Genomic DNA, 14,267 nt, shown 5'->3' with positions numbered 1-14,267 from the left:
AATCTTTCTTTATTTTTGTGGATTTTAAATATCTTTTAAATATATCAGCTTTTAAAAACTGCATTTAAATATTTGCAAATCAAGGCAAAACAAATATGTACTAGTATTTATTTGTAAAGTAAGATAAAGTAAAAAAAATTATATATTGACTTCATTAATGGTTTTCGTCTTTATGCTTATTTGTATGTATGGAAGTTGAAAGGGGAAAATCTTTCTCCTATTATATCAAGCCCAGTAGTATGGTCCTTACAATTAGCATACTGCATGGCCAATGAACATGTGAGCAGACGTTCTGAAAAAAGATCTTGTAATAGATATATTATAAACTGACATAATATACTGCTTCTAAAAAGGTCCAAAGTCCTAGTGAGACTTATTTGGGTGGTAAAAAAACAACAACTTTGCTACCCTTATAAATTCCATGTCTCTGAATTCGGCCGGACGCCAATACTACTGCGCAGGCGCAACAGTGTATTGGAGAGAAGGATTCAAACTTCCGGTGGTGTGTCATGGCGGCGTGGTGGAGTGTGCTTGAAGTGAAAAACTAAACCCTGATCCCTCTCTTTTCCTCCTAAAAGATTTGGAGCGCTTCGTGTCGCTTTGTACATTAAGCGAAGCCGTCCTAATTGGGTTTTTAAGGCAGCCAGCGTTACAGTTGGCGTCCGTCCCGAGTATGGCGGCTCACAAACCCGTGGAATGGGTCCAGGCCGTAATTAATAGGTTCGACGAACAGGTAAGAAATGCATCTGGTTTGGGGATTTTTACTAAATTCAATGCAACGGACCGCGTTGATAAAAGTGGTCTGTTGCAATCAGGAGACTCGCTCCCGTGCAGCGGATGACATGCATGCGCCAAAGTTTAGGCAGCTGAACGTAACGGCTAGCCTCGTTACTCGTAGGCAAACGTGGATGTGTTGGGATTTCGCTTTTGGCGTGTGATGTTGAAGTACTTCGGTAACGTTAAAGAGCACGCGCCTTTGGGAACAGCGCGCGGTCGCGTTCGCCCGTTGCCGTTTTATTTATGTGGCGCGGCTTCGAACCTTGAGAGCGTCTCGCGCGCTGGATAAATATAAACAAAGGCGAGAACGAGGCCGTTTGTTGACGCGCGCGCCTACAGCACAGTGTAACGGTGTTAGTGTTGCGGTGTAACAGTGTAACTCCGCTGTATCCACCCGAGCTGGTCATTTCAGCTGTCTCCCCCTTGTCTAAGTGAGATTTTGGTGTAGTTTGGAATGTTTGGACATGTTTCCGAGTCTTGTTTATATCAATTGCCACATCTTTGGGGTGTTTTTTCTTTTGGGGGGGGGGGGGGGGGGGGGGGGTTGTGGTGGTGGTGGTAAGGTGTGTTCTTTTCATACCTTAACTTGGCAGGACATTTGTGTTTCACAGACACTGGCGAACTTTGACTAATCAGGAAGAGGTGTGCACGTTTTCTGATTCACTATTGCCTTTTCATTTTTGTCCAGGTTGTAATTTATGGGCGGCTTGTGTCTTCACACAGGCACCAGGTAGCTGAACCCCTGGGTTTAGGAGCTGTAGTTGTGCTTAGAGGTTTTAGTCTCATAACAGTTTGATGGAAGTGTAATGAGGGATTTGGTTACTGGTAAGCCACCCCAGAGCTCTCTAAATCGCAGGACTTTAAACGGTTGTTCTGAGGCTGCTAAACTCAAGGGGAAGTCTTGTCTGTGCCCTGCTTTCTCCGTAGCATATTTATAAACTTTTCAGGAGTCATATGACAGTAATAAAGGATCTACAATGATGGAATATCTGCAGAGAAATATAGACTAGCACACTGAATCAAGCCAGTATCCCTGTACGCGAAATGTAAATGTATAAAAAGAAACAGGAGCAGATTTTTTAAATGTAAGTTTATGTGGTTTTGTTGATTTTCATTCTTGGGATGGTCCTCACTGGTAGTTTATTGCTATGTCAGCAGTGTGAATCCAGAGAGCACCTTGAAAGAATGACCTCACAGATGTCCGTGCACGCTCATGGAAAAGTAATCCATCCTCTCGGGGGAAGACTTAGACTGCTGAGAGATGTTATATTCTTTAAATGGCCTAAAAGATGGTGGGGCTGCTCGGTAGTGGCTGAAGAATTTCATAAGGTCCTAATATTTGGGTTCAGGGCATTTGTCGTTCCTGTTAGTTTAAGCGTGTGTTCAAGTTGAACAAATTGTTCTTGAATGCACCGTCATACTATACATGGCTCACACCATGTCTGTGGAATTTGCAGGGCTGGTTTGTTGTGAGTCATGGAAGCTAAAAAGCTGATTTTGAATAATTCGCACAATTTTTGCCTTTTCCCTTCTTTGAGATATTGAGTTTCATTTTTTCAGTGTAATATTGAATGACTGTGCTTCACTATAGCTGCAGCAAAAAATGGTATATTTAGTCGGTGTTGTAAACAGGGCTGTTCCTCCTCGGCCTTTTTTCAAGAGTGTCTGCTGTTGGGCTTGGATAGTACAGTCAAGCGTCCTCCCTGAATTTCCCATACACTGTGTGATGCACACAACTCCATAATCCATAGATCCATACAGCATACGTGAGTGTAGCAGACTCTTCCAAAGGTCAACAAAGGAATATGATTAGTCCGTGACCTTTGTGAAATTTAAAACCATGTCTGAGAAAACAAAGTGTTCACTGTCTCATGGCATCCTGCATTAAAATGGATGTCAACAGGGCCGCACTCTGTGTGCGTACGCCTGCTGCAAGCCTGAGACTTCTCTGGTCTTGGGACTTTTTGCTTGTAGCCATGTGCTTTTCCCCTAGTACCCATGGAGCATAGATGGGGGGCGGTGTATATGTACCAGCATGTTCAAAGACTTTTTGGCTATTTCTATAGGCAGATGCCTCTGAGACCTACCCAAATCATCTGTGTAACACTGCTATAATATTTGCTAAATAATCGTATGAAAACATTTGAATTCTTTATGCCTGCCAGACGTTCAAACCTATCTGTTAGCTAGATCAGCATTGGCCACAGCAGTTTGTCCGCGAACGCAGTTCAGACTGGCGAGGGGGGTTTGAAGCAGCTTCCAGTGGCTGGCCTCAGGTCAGTGCGGATGCTGGTTTAGGATGTCAGGAGGTCTGCTCGTATTGCACTGCTGTGGAGCAGGAGAGTCCACATCAGGGAGTGTTTAGTGGTAAGAAAGTCGTCTCCCACCAAATCCTCATGGTTCATTAACACAGCCAGGCCTAGCGTGCTTTCTGCACAACGGCTGTACCGGGTTTACGGCAGGTCTGGCTGTGCGAGAGTGTGTGTGTTTGTGTGTGTGCGAGAGTGTGTGTTTGTGTGTGTGCGAGAGTGTGTGTTTGTGTGTGTGCGAGAGTGTGTGTTTGTGTGTGTGCGAGAGTGTGTGTGTGTGTGTGTGTGTGTGTGTGTGTGTGAGTGTGTGTGTGTGTGTGTGTGCGAGAGTGTGTGTGTGTGTGTGTGCGAGAGTGTGTGTGTGCGAGAGTGTGTGTGTGCGAGAGTGTGTGTGTGCGAGAGTGTGTGTGTGCGAGAGTGTGTGTGTGCGAGAGTGTGTGTGTGCGAGAGTGTGTGTGTGCGAGAGTGTGTGTGTGCGAGAGTGTGTGTGTGCGAGAGTGTGAGAGTGCGTGTGTGCGTGCGTGCGTGTGTGCGTGCGTGAGTGTGTGCGAGAGTGCGTGTGTGCGAGTGTGTGCGAGAGTGCGTGTGTGCGAGTGTGTGCGAGAGTGTGTGTGTGTGTGTGTGTGTGCGAGTGTGTGTGTGTGCGAGTGTGTGCGTGTGCGAGTGTGTGCGTGTGCGAGTGTGTGCGTGTGCGTGCGTGTGCGTGTGCGTGCGTGTGCGAGTGTGTGCGTGTGTGTGCGAGAGTGCGTGTGTGTGTGTGCGAGAGTGCGTGTGTGCGAGAGTGTGTGCGAGAGAGAGTGCGTGCGTGCGTGCGAGAGTGCGTGCGTGCGTGCGAGAGTGCGTGCGTGCATGCGAGAGTGCGTGTGTGAGCAGATGTGCTGGCTTGCAGGTTTGCAGTGAAGCTCGGAAGGTGGGAGACGGACGTCTGGAGGTTTTTGACTCTTTTGTTCTAGCACATGAGGCTTGGAGTGGCTGGGTGGGTGTGGAATAACCTCCATGTGTCCAGCACAGTTTCATTCAGTCTCATACCTCCATTCTGAGGCTCTTTAAAGGCCCAGAGTAAGAAGAACTGGTCTATATACTGTGGGCACCACCTTATGGGGGCACACTGGGCGTGAAAGCCACCTAGCCTTACACTTCTGTTTCTATCATGGCGATCTGTCTCTTAACCCTTCTCTGTTTCTCTTTAAGCTTCCCATTAGGACAGGACACCAGAACACTCACACCAAAGTAAGCACAGAGCACAACAAGGAGTGTCTGATTAACATTTCCAAATACAAGTTTTCCCTCGTCATCAACGGCTTGACCAACATCCTCAAAAATGTTAACAACATGGTAAGTTGTTGTCTACTGGCAAATTACCAGGCATTGACTTGTTTTCCACAGATAAGCTCCACAATGTGATTACAGGTGCATGTTGTGCAAAGTTAAAATTGGTTGAAATTCAGGAAAAGGAAAAGGCAGATGGTTTAATTGGCTCAAAATGGCCACTAGGATTAATTAGTTACATGAAATGGTTGCTTCTTTGAACCTGAATTTTCACACCTCTACTGCTTTGCCTGTAGTGGTTTTTTTTGTACTCTCTTCATGTTTTATCGTGTCCAAATTTCGGCGTTTCCTCTTTTCCCAGCGGATATTTGGGGAAGCTGCCGAGAAGAACCTGTACCTCTCCCAGCTCATCATCCTGGACACCCTGAAGAAGTGTTTGGCGGGGGTGAGCAGGCAGTCCAGTTTCAGTCTTCACCAGGTCCATTGAATCACATGCGTAGGCCTCAGAAAAACTAGGATGTGACAACATTCTCACCGACGTTCTCTGCGTGCATTTAGGGTGTTGTCCCCTCATTCAAACTCTGAGAATACCGAGCGAACAGAAACGGTTCCGTATCGGTCTTGCGTCTCGGCATGGTTTTATGAATGCCTCGGACACACAGATCTGCTGATACATTTAAAGCCTGGAGTTTCTCCTTCCCCAGGAAGGAGGCTCAGACACAGAGGTCTGCTGATACTATTAAAGCTCCGAGTTCCTCCTCCTCCAGGAAGGAGGCTCGGGATTTGGCTCTGCAGAAGATTACATTTGCAGGTGTTCCCTTGTCTTGAGTTAGCATTCGCTCTGCTTCTGGTGGGATTGACAGGGTTTTCCTGTATGAATATTTCACAAATACGATGCCAGATGTATGACAGCTGCTCGCTGTCCTTGACTTGTAATTTCGTTCTGACTAGAACAGTGTTTAACAGAACCATTGCTAGAAAGACTAGCAAGAAAACGAAGTAAAAAAAAAATTCTAGATGGATAATTTTTCAGGTCACTCCATATGGCTTGCTGTTGCATTTTCTCAGTCTTACTTCATGAATGGTGATTGATCAGTCACAGATTAAGACTTGACTGTTTACGTTTTGTATTGGCAGTGTAAACTAGACTGTCGCCATGTAAACGGAGCAGGATGTTGCCATGGGATGTGGCGTGGTGGTTTCTGAACAGCTGCTCCAATGGTGTTTCCACATAACCTGGCTCTCCCGGGCCCAAAGCTTCCCTGGAGTGTAGCTACTGCCGTTCGGTCCGTTTTGTGTTCTTGTCAGTTTTATGATGCACTATTCAGCACACACAAGCAAAGACAGTAGTTAACGTCTTAGGTCAAGGTCAGTGTGTGCTCTGGTAAATGCCCGAGATGGCGTCATGGGTCAGCAGAAGATATGTTTCTGCCTCGACAGTAAGTCACTGTCACAGCAGTTTTTCTTGGGTACTTCCTGGTCCTGATTTAGCAGCACGGCGGATGGAAAACGAAACCGTGACTGTTCACACGAGCCCTGGTTGGCCCAGAATGGCACGAGGCGGCCGGGAAACTCTCTGACCCTGCCACAGACGAGAAACTGCATTCACAGTACAATTCACAGTGCCTTGTTCTCTGTGGTGGCACAGTTTGCTTCACGTGACTCGTCAGTTTGCTTTCATGGTACCGTGGCAGGTTGACACTGAACATATCTGAAGCCTTTGTGGTTTTGAATGTTCTTTTAATATCAGTAGGTGTGAAGAGATATAATTTATAGGAGAAGCAGAAGTAGCCACTCTTGACATTTTTAAAATAAGACGGTGGAGAAGATAGAACTTAATGGGGTGGGTGGGTTGTGCTTGAAGCAGGTTGTGCTTTACAGAAGTTACTTCACACCTGCCCGTGTCTGCGTGTGTCCATCCTACAGCAAACCAAGGACTGTCTGCGGCTGGATGAGGCCATGCTGGTCAAGCAGCTACTGCCAGAGATCTGCCACTTCCTGCACTCGTGTCGGGAGGGTCAGCAGCACGCCGCCCAGCTGCGAAGCTCCGCCTCAGCCGTCCTCTTCTCCCTCAGCTGCAACAACTTCAACGCCGTCTTTAGCCGCATCTCCACCCGGTAATGTAATGTCTGTGCATGTCTTGTGTTCTCGTGTGTTCATATAGATGTAACAATTGAATGTGGTGACATGATGCAGGTTGAAAGCAGGAGATATTTTGCCTGTCCTGTCCACACAGGTTACAGGAGCTCACAGTGTGCATGGAGGACACAGTAGATGTTCATGACATCGAGCTCATTCAGTACATCAGTGTTGATTGCTCCAAGCTCAAGAGATTACTACAAGGTATAGTGAACTCTTACATTACAGTTCTTTTTCTCTTGTTGCAATGCAGAAAATCTCACGAAGGAACCAATGAGATTTTAAGTAACGCTTGCTGTCTGGTCTTGCTGTCTGGTCTTGCTGTCTGGTCTTTCTTTTGAAAGTCGTGTCCAATGCTCGTGTCCCTGCAGAAACTGCACTGAAGTTTAAAGCACTAAAAAAGCCAGCACAGCTTGCCGTCATCAACAGTCTGGAAAAGGTCTGTTTACAAAGTAAAATTAGTTTTTTACTGCCGATGGAAGATTGAGAAGATAGATTTAATTTGTCCTTCGTGTTGGGGCTCCTCAGGCTTTCTGGAACTGGGTGGAGTTCTACCCCGAGGAGTTCACCATGCTGTACCAGAGACCTCAGACGGACATGGCAGGTGAGGGTCACTCACGGAGAGTGCGCTGGGGCAGGTGACCTCTACCGGGTTTGGGCAGCAGCCGGTGTGCTGGGTGGACGTACGCTGACCCGACCGCTCTCTGTCCTCCCCGTCGTCTAGACTGCGCGGAGAAGCTGTTCGACCTGGTTGACAGTTTTGCGGAGAGTGCCAAGAGGAAGGCTGCGGTGTGGCCCCTCCAGATCATCCTCCTCATCCTCTGTCCTGAGATCACGCAGAGCATCTCTAAAGAAGTGGTGGAGGAGAGCAGAGCCAACAAGGTCAGAGTTCATGGTTCAAGGTTCAGTCGCTCTCGCTGTCGTTCCAGCAAGGCCCGAATGGGCGTGAATGTGCTGTGTCTCGGCAGAAGCTGTTCCTGGACAGTGTGCGGAAGGCCTTGACGGGCCACGGCGGCAGTAAGCAGCTGACGGAGAGTGCGGCCATCGCCTGTGTGAAGCTCTGCAAGGCCTCCACCTACATCAACTGGGAGGATCATTCGGTCATCTTCCTCCTTGTGCAGTCCATCGTGCTGGACCTCAAAGTAAGAGGGTGTGGGGTTTAGGGCTGAACGATTTTGGAAAATAATCTAATTGCAATTTTTTATCTATAAATTGCGATTGCGATTTAAAATCGCGATTTTTTCCCATTGTTCCACTTCAGGAAACTCTGTTTCGGCATTTTTTATACAGCTCAGATACAGGGTTGCGGGAGGGGGGGGGGTGTAAACAGAGGCGGTCTTTGCATAGAGGCGTTGCTAGGCAATTGCCTTGGGCCCCTCCCACTGTAGGGCCCCCTTGTCTAGCTAAAGCCAGGTTCACACTACACGACTTTTCAGTCATCAGGTTTTTGTGCCGTTCGCACTAGACGACTGGTTGTGCTGTAATCGCAAGTCTTTCAGTTGTTGTGGCTTTCACACTACATGACTGATCGGTGACGTGGGCTCACGAATTAAACGACTGGGGAATCGCCGACTCATCTGGCTGCCGTCCAAAAACACGAGAACACGAAAATGAAACACTCGCGAGAACCAGCAACACCACGAAGAAAATAAAAACAACTCCACAAAACAATGTGCTCCACATTTTCGTTATTATTATTATTTTTTTACCGTTTAACCACCCCATAGTCCCAAATTGCCAGAATTATTTCATCTCTCCGTTGCAGTGAACATAGATATAGTCAATCGCACTATTTCTCCAGTGCTGTCACAATAACTTAAACACAGTCTTGTAGTAAAGTTGTATGAAGCTAGACGCTGCTGTTGACTCACAGTCGCCGACTGGGCTAGATATGAAACATGCTAGATATTAAACATGCTAGATATCTGCCGGTCGTCTGCGATGAGTTGGCGGCCACTCGGCGACGGCTCGGCGAGCGTCTTTCAGCAGTTCACACTACACGACTGAGCGAGCGCCGAATGATCCCCGATTTGCGTCCGACCACAGTTTCTGTCGGCGATCTACAAAAACAGTCGGCGACTGAAAAACCATCCTAAAATCTTGTAGTGTGAACCTGAACTTATTTCTCGCATATTAATGTTGATGGGCCCCCTAGCTAAATTCGCCTTGAGCCTCCAAATTGCTAAGTCCGCCACTGGGTGTAAAATGGACTAAATTTAAGTATTATTATTATATCGTGATCGATCGATAGTAGATCGCCACACTACTAATTTTTTAGTCTAAGACGCTCAATGCGTGAGAGTTGGCAGCCCTGCAGGTATAGCAACTTGGCTAAAATATGTGCGTGAGGGCATTTGGTAGCGCATATCCAGTGTGTTTAACAAAGCCATGAAGCCGGGCTTGTTCACTATATTAACGGGCATCATGTCTTTCACTATGAACTCCGTTACTGCCCGAGTTATTTCAGCGTGCCGCTTCGAATTACATCCATAAGGAGTTACACTTTCAAACGGTTCGGTCAGTGAACCCTCGGTGCTGGACCGCGGTCAAGCTATTCGCGCTTTCGCGATTCATCCGTGCTTTAAATCTTATTGCGCCTATATGCGTGATTTTACGGTATTTCGCTGCTCACCGCATACTAAAAAGCTGTATAAGCGCAGAGAAACACTTTGGCGTATTTGAAGATGCAGCACTGGTCGTTGGCATTTTAGCCTTACAAATATAATACGAGGCTTTGTGGTGTTTTTTTAATGCTGAAGGTTTGTAGTGTTACCTCGCGTCGTAGCAACAGTAGCAAGGCATGTTTTGCAGGGTACCTGACGTTGAGCAGCATCTTTTTAAAAGCCAAAGTAATTTCACACAACTTATGTGCTGCCCCTCTTTGGTATTAGACTTTCAGTTGTGTCAGCTTCTGTCGAGCCTGAAGCCATTGTGCAACAAGTTAAAGTGCGCTGTGTTAACTTCACTTCTCCAACTCCCTGCCTCCTGCTCGGGTTTGCTCCGTTCGTCCTCGGCTCGGCTCGCTCCCAAGTCACGTGACCAGTTTAAATCGCAGCCTGTGCGATTAGACAATCGCGTTTTAAAAAATCGCGAAATTATCGCAAATGCAATTAATCGTTCAGCCCTAGTGGGGTTGTGCTTGTGGCCGAGCTTGTGTGTTTTTAAGGTCTAAATCATACACCCCTCATGTTCTGATCTCTTTGTGTGTGTGTGTGTGTGTGTGTGTGTGTGGCACCCCCAGGCTCTCCTCTTCAATCCCACCAAACCGTTCTCACGGGGTACAGGGTGCCAGAGCGCAGACGTGGACCTGATGATCGACTGTTTCGTGTCCTGCTTCCGTATCAGCCCACAAAACAACCAGCACTTCAAGGTCAGCTGCCCGTCCTCGTGCCCCTCTCCATCCCTCTCAATGAAGCCTAACGTTTCACACGCTTGTCTTCCTAGCTGGAGGTGAAGCATCCCTTTGGACAGTGTCTACTTTTTGTCGATTCAGTTCTTAGGTCTCTGGAAAACCTGCAACACAGCAAACTTTGTGGGCATATAAACGTTTGCTGCCATTTCTTGATTGTAAATATATAAATAGAATTTATATCCACCTGCCTAATATTATGGACACTCCCCTCTGTCCTCTTGATGCATGGACTCCCCAAGGCCTGAGAAGGTATCCTGTGGTATCTGGCACCAGATCTTTTAAGATCTTTCAGCAGATCTTTTAAATCCTAGAAGTTGCAGTGCTGGGCCTCTGAGGGTCGTAGCAAATCCCGGAGATGCTTGATTGAGATGCTTTAAGTAGCCGATATGTATCAGAGTAACATCCGCACGAATGCCAGGATGCAGGCTTCTCCTCTTCCCATAATGCATCATTTTGCCATCTCTTCCCCAGGGAAGTGAGACGGACACGCACAAACACACGGCCGTCCGCGTGATGTAAACGCGATCCGTCCGACCGGGACACATTTCATTGCTCAAAGATTTCATTGCTCCACTGTTCTGATGCTCATGTGACCATGTGCAGGTTGCCCATACGTGTTCCTGAGCTCTGGGCACCCATGACCCTGTTGCTGGTTCTCCGTTTGTCCTTCCGTTCCGAACGTGTCGTGTTTAGGGGTGTCCACCGTGAGATGGTTCGATTGGCTTTGGGTTTTATTGCAGTCTTGGTTTCTGAGTGTAAGAGTGTCTCCTGCTCCTCCTCCAGGTCTGTCTGGCTTCCACTTCTCCACCCACCTTCCATTTCGTCCTGGTCAACTCTCTGCACAAAATCATCATTAATGTGAGTGTTGAGCACAGCAGGCACAAGGCCTGCGGGATATGATGTCAGTGCGCCTGTGCAGTAACGATCTTCAGCGCTACGATGATACGATGCGACTACCATGACTTGTGATACATTAACAAATACTTAAATGTTATATTACCTATACAGTTACTTTATGCATTAACAGGTATGCTGCTAACAAGCTCATTGAATAAAGAAATACATTATTTCAAATACACTTTAATTGAGCATGTTGCGCAGGAATACCCAACCATTTTAACGTTCATTTAAATAAGACAAGAAAAATGTTTTAAGGGATCAGGAGCAACTAGGCTCAATGTCATTTCCCATGTCATCATGGGAACACTGACCGTTATTGACCTGGTCTGCCCTCTTGTTTGTCTTTTAAAGACAGAACATTTGTTGCCCTCTTAACATGGCAGTTTTGTGTCTGCCTTTGACTTGCAGTCCCACCTGGACTGGTGGCCCAAGATCGATGCCATCTACTGCTACTCGGGGGAACTGCGGGCCATGTTTGCAGAGACCCTGAGCAGGGTAATCCAGAGCCCGAGTGCCCACGCGCCCCTGAGGATGACGACGGTGAGACGTGCCTTAGTGTGCACACGTTATTGATAACCAGTCGCTGCTCATCGAGTTGTTCATAATTAAGCCGTCTAGGTGTGTGTGTGTGTGTGTGTGTGTGTGTGTGTGTGTCCTGACTAATGCTTGTGTGGTTATGAAACCACATGTGTTTGTGTGACGGACTGACCAAATTGTGTTGTTACTACTGGGCACAAACAGATACAAAAGTTTCTCCCACATCTGGTCGTTATTTATGCGTTGAAAGAAATGAAATGTCATTTTTTTAGTGTGTGTGTGTGTGCGCGCGCGTGTGTTTGAAGCACTGTTCTAATGTATTTTGTAATGTATTAATGTTTTTTTTCCTTCTTTTTCTTCAGAGTTTGACGTTCAAGGAGAAGATGACCACCAGTTTGAAATTTAAAGAGAAGTCTGCAGACCTGGACTCTCGTGCACACCTGCTGGCCTTGGTCAAACTGATCCACGCTGACCCCAAACTGATGTTACACGTGAGCTGCCCTGCCGTGCCCCCTCAGACACTCAACGCTGCAGGACGTCTGCCAATCAGGCGCTTCCTTTATTCCGTCCTGTTTCCTCCCCCACTAACGTAGCTCCTCCCATGAAGTCGAGTCATTTCTGTTAATCCTAATTCCTGCACTCGCAGTTCACTTATTCCACACTACTACAGTAATGTCCTGTGGTGATTAGTGGTGGCTACTTTGGTTTAATGGGAATAAGAGGATTTGGTGTTTTAGAACCCCATAACCCTAGATTTAAGGAGTTATAACACATAGTACTTTAGTTTGTAAGTAGGGTGGGGGTGTGTGTGTGTGCCCTGTACCAGAACCCTGGGAAACAGAGCCAGGAGATCCAGAACAGCACAGCTGAGCTGATCCGAGGCCTGGTGCAGCTCGTCCCCCTGACCCACACTGCAGAACTCTCGCAGGAGGCCATGGAGGTGCAGAACTAGACTCGTCCTTTCCTCCGTGCCGTCCTGTCCTCGTTGTGTGGACGGAGTCGCTCGTCCTCGTGCTCAGCTCATGCCTTCTTTGTCCTTCAGGCGCTTCTGGTGCTACATCAGCCTGAGACCATCGAGCTGTGGAACCCCCACTCGCCCATTGAGACATTCTGGGACATCAGGTAAGATCCCCCAAAGACCGACGTGGCCTTGGTAGTGCTGTGAGCGCCGTGCCCGTTTGACCGACGACTTAACCCCCCACCCCCGGGAACCTGGTCTCTCAGCTCTCAGGTCCTGTTCCTCATCTGCAAGAAGCTGATTGGCCACCAGCTGATCAACAGCACAGAGATCTTGAAGTGGTTGCGGGAGATTCTCATCTGCAGGAACAAGTTCCTCCTGAAGAACAAGGTGAGTGTCACAATCTTCTCTTTTTCCTTTCAAACTAATAAAGCGAGTCTTCCATTTCTTGAATTTGCGTTTAATGTCAATTGACCAGGAGAGGGCGCTGTTGTGCACATTTCCCCAATGCACATTTTCCATCTATCCAGCACGCCTCAGTGTTCCTCCAGACCCTCCCATGAGGTCAGCCGTGGTTCTTCAGAACACAGTGTGCAAATAGTGTTCTCAATAGCTCCTCAAAAATCTCAGTTTCATAGGGTGCCATTAAACACTGCAGCAATGACATGAGAATGGACAGAATATTATCTTTTTAGTTCTGCTTCCTCCAGTATTCATCCTGTTCCATTTGTCCCGCGCTCGCCCGCAACGTAGACGCATGGCTCGGTCCCGTCTGCTGTCCCGTGTTGGGTGCACTGACATACATGTTTGACCTCTGATCACACCATTATTCTCCTGAAGTTATAAATAATAACTTGTAGTCATCGGACCAAGCATGGGTTCACATTTCACAATAACGCATTTTGTGCTCCGTTCTGTTATTGGTTGCTTTGCAGCTGTTTAGAATAAATGTATTCCTTTCTTATCTTGCCGTCATCCTTTTTTTTTTAATTATGTTGTCCTGCTCCTGTTGTATATGCAGAAGTGGTTAACCAATCCAACATAATTTGAAATTTGGCTTCATGCAACAAAATCCGGTAGTTGCCTCCTGAGAGTGTGTGCAGTGTGTCAGGAACACACACCTGTGTATCTGTGGAATGAGCGACAGTGTTGTAGGTGACCACCAAGCTCCAGCTGTTTCATTGTGCTCGTGGTCGCCCCCTGCAGGAGTGCGCCACGCAGGGCAGCCTCATCCCCATCTGCAGGCAGGCTCAGACCAAGCTGGAGGTGTGTCTCTACTCCTTCCTCTGGAGCCCGGACGTGGAGGCCGTACTGGTGGCCATGTCCTGCTTCCGCCACCTGTGCGAGGAGGCGGACGTGCGCTGCAGCGTGGACGAGCTGCCCGTCCACGCCGTCCTGCCCAACTACAACGCCTTCGTGGAGTTCGCCTCAGTCAGCAACGTCATAGCCACAGGTCCGTCGGGGACCGGGAGGGGGAAACGGCTCCGGCTGGGGTTACTCAAGAGCTGAGGTTGAGGTTTTGTGAGTAATCGTGTGTGTGTGTGTGTGTGTGTGTGTGTGTGTGTGTGTGTGTGTGTGTGTGTGTGTGTGTGTGTGTGTGTAGGTCGTTCTACACTACAGAAGAGAGTGATGGCTCTGCTAAGGCGGATAGAACATCCTACAGCAGGAAACATAGAGGTGGGCACGATGGTGGTGTTTGGCCACTCGGTCTTGTTGGTTTTCATTGCTTGAACTCTTCTCTGATTCTCTCCTCAACCCTCTGTTTGTGCCTCAGGCCTGGGAGGACACGCACGCGAAATGGGAACAAGCAACAAAACAAATGCTAAACCACCCAAAGAACAAAGTTGAGGATGGCCAGGTGTGAGCAGCTCACCCCCCCCCCCCCTTTCAATAACATAGAGCAACACTGTCGCTCATGGCCAGGTGTGAGCAGCTCACCCCCCCCCCCCCCCCCCCCCTTTCAATA

The 14,267-nt window shown here is 47.8% G+C and overlaps 1 protein-coding gene across 9 annotated transcripts in view; it reads left to right on the top strand.

The window, feature by feature from the left end:
- Positions 1-488: 488 nt before the first annotated feature.
- Positions 489-14,267, top strand: part of nf1a (neurofibromin 1a) — a 51,816-nt gene continuing 38,037 nt past the window's right edge. For 5 of the 9 annotated variants that reach the window (XR_013121544.1, XR_013121545.1, XM_076975921.1 and 2 more), the window contains exons 1-19: positions 489-733; positions 4,278-4,421; positions 4,717-4,800; positions 6,282-6,472; positions 6,592-6,698; positions 6,839-6,933; positions 7,023-7,098; positions 7,219-7,376; positions 7,463-7,636; positions 9,736-9,864; positions 10,690-10,764; positions 11,215-11,346; positions 11,706-11,834; positions 12,170-12,283; positions 12,386-12,465; positions 12,568-12,691; positions 13,508-13,754; positions 13,905-13,978; positions 14,076-14,159. Coding sequence is in view for 7 of the 9 variants with exons in the window: in XM_076975921.1 (XP_076832036.1) it covers positions 674-733; positions 4,278-4,421; positions 4,717-4,800; positions 6,282-6,472; positions 6,592-6,698; positions 6,839-6,933; positions 7,023-7,098; positions 7,219-7,376; positions 7,463-7,636; positions 9,736-9,864; positions 10,690-10,764; positions 11,215-11,346; positions 11,706-11,834; positions 12,170-12,283; positions 12,386-12,465; positions 12,568-12,691; positions 13,508-13,754; positions 13,905-13,978; positions 14,076-14,159 (2,277 nt within the window). In the remaining 2 variants the exon portion in view is untranslated. The remainder of the gene's footprint in view (positions 734-4,277; positions 4,422-4,716; positions 4,801-6,281; positions 6,473-6,591; positions 6,699-6,838; positions 6,934-7,022; positions 7,099-7,218; positions 7,377-7,462; positions 7,637-9,735; positions 9,865-10,689; positions 10,765-11,214; positions 11,347-11,705; positions 11,835-12,169; positions 12,284-12,385; positions 12,466-12,567; positions 12,692-13,507; positions 13,755-13,904; positions 13,979-14,075; positions 14,160-14,267) is intronic. The other 4 variants (XM_076975922.1, XM_076975923.1, XM_076975918.1 and 1 more) reach the window with 1 other exon arrangement.

Source organism: Brachyhypopomus gauderio, chromosome 16, assembly GCF_052324685.1.
Source record: "Brachyhypopomus gauderio isolate BG-103 chromosome 16, BGAUD_0.2, whole genome shotgun sequence".
Classification (NCBI taxonomy): Eukaryota; Metazoa; Chordata; class Actinopteri; order Gymnotiformes; family Hypopomidae; genus Brachyhypopomus; species Brachyhypopomus gauderio.
This window is presented reverse-complemented; position numbering and strand designations above follow the sequence as displayed.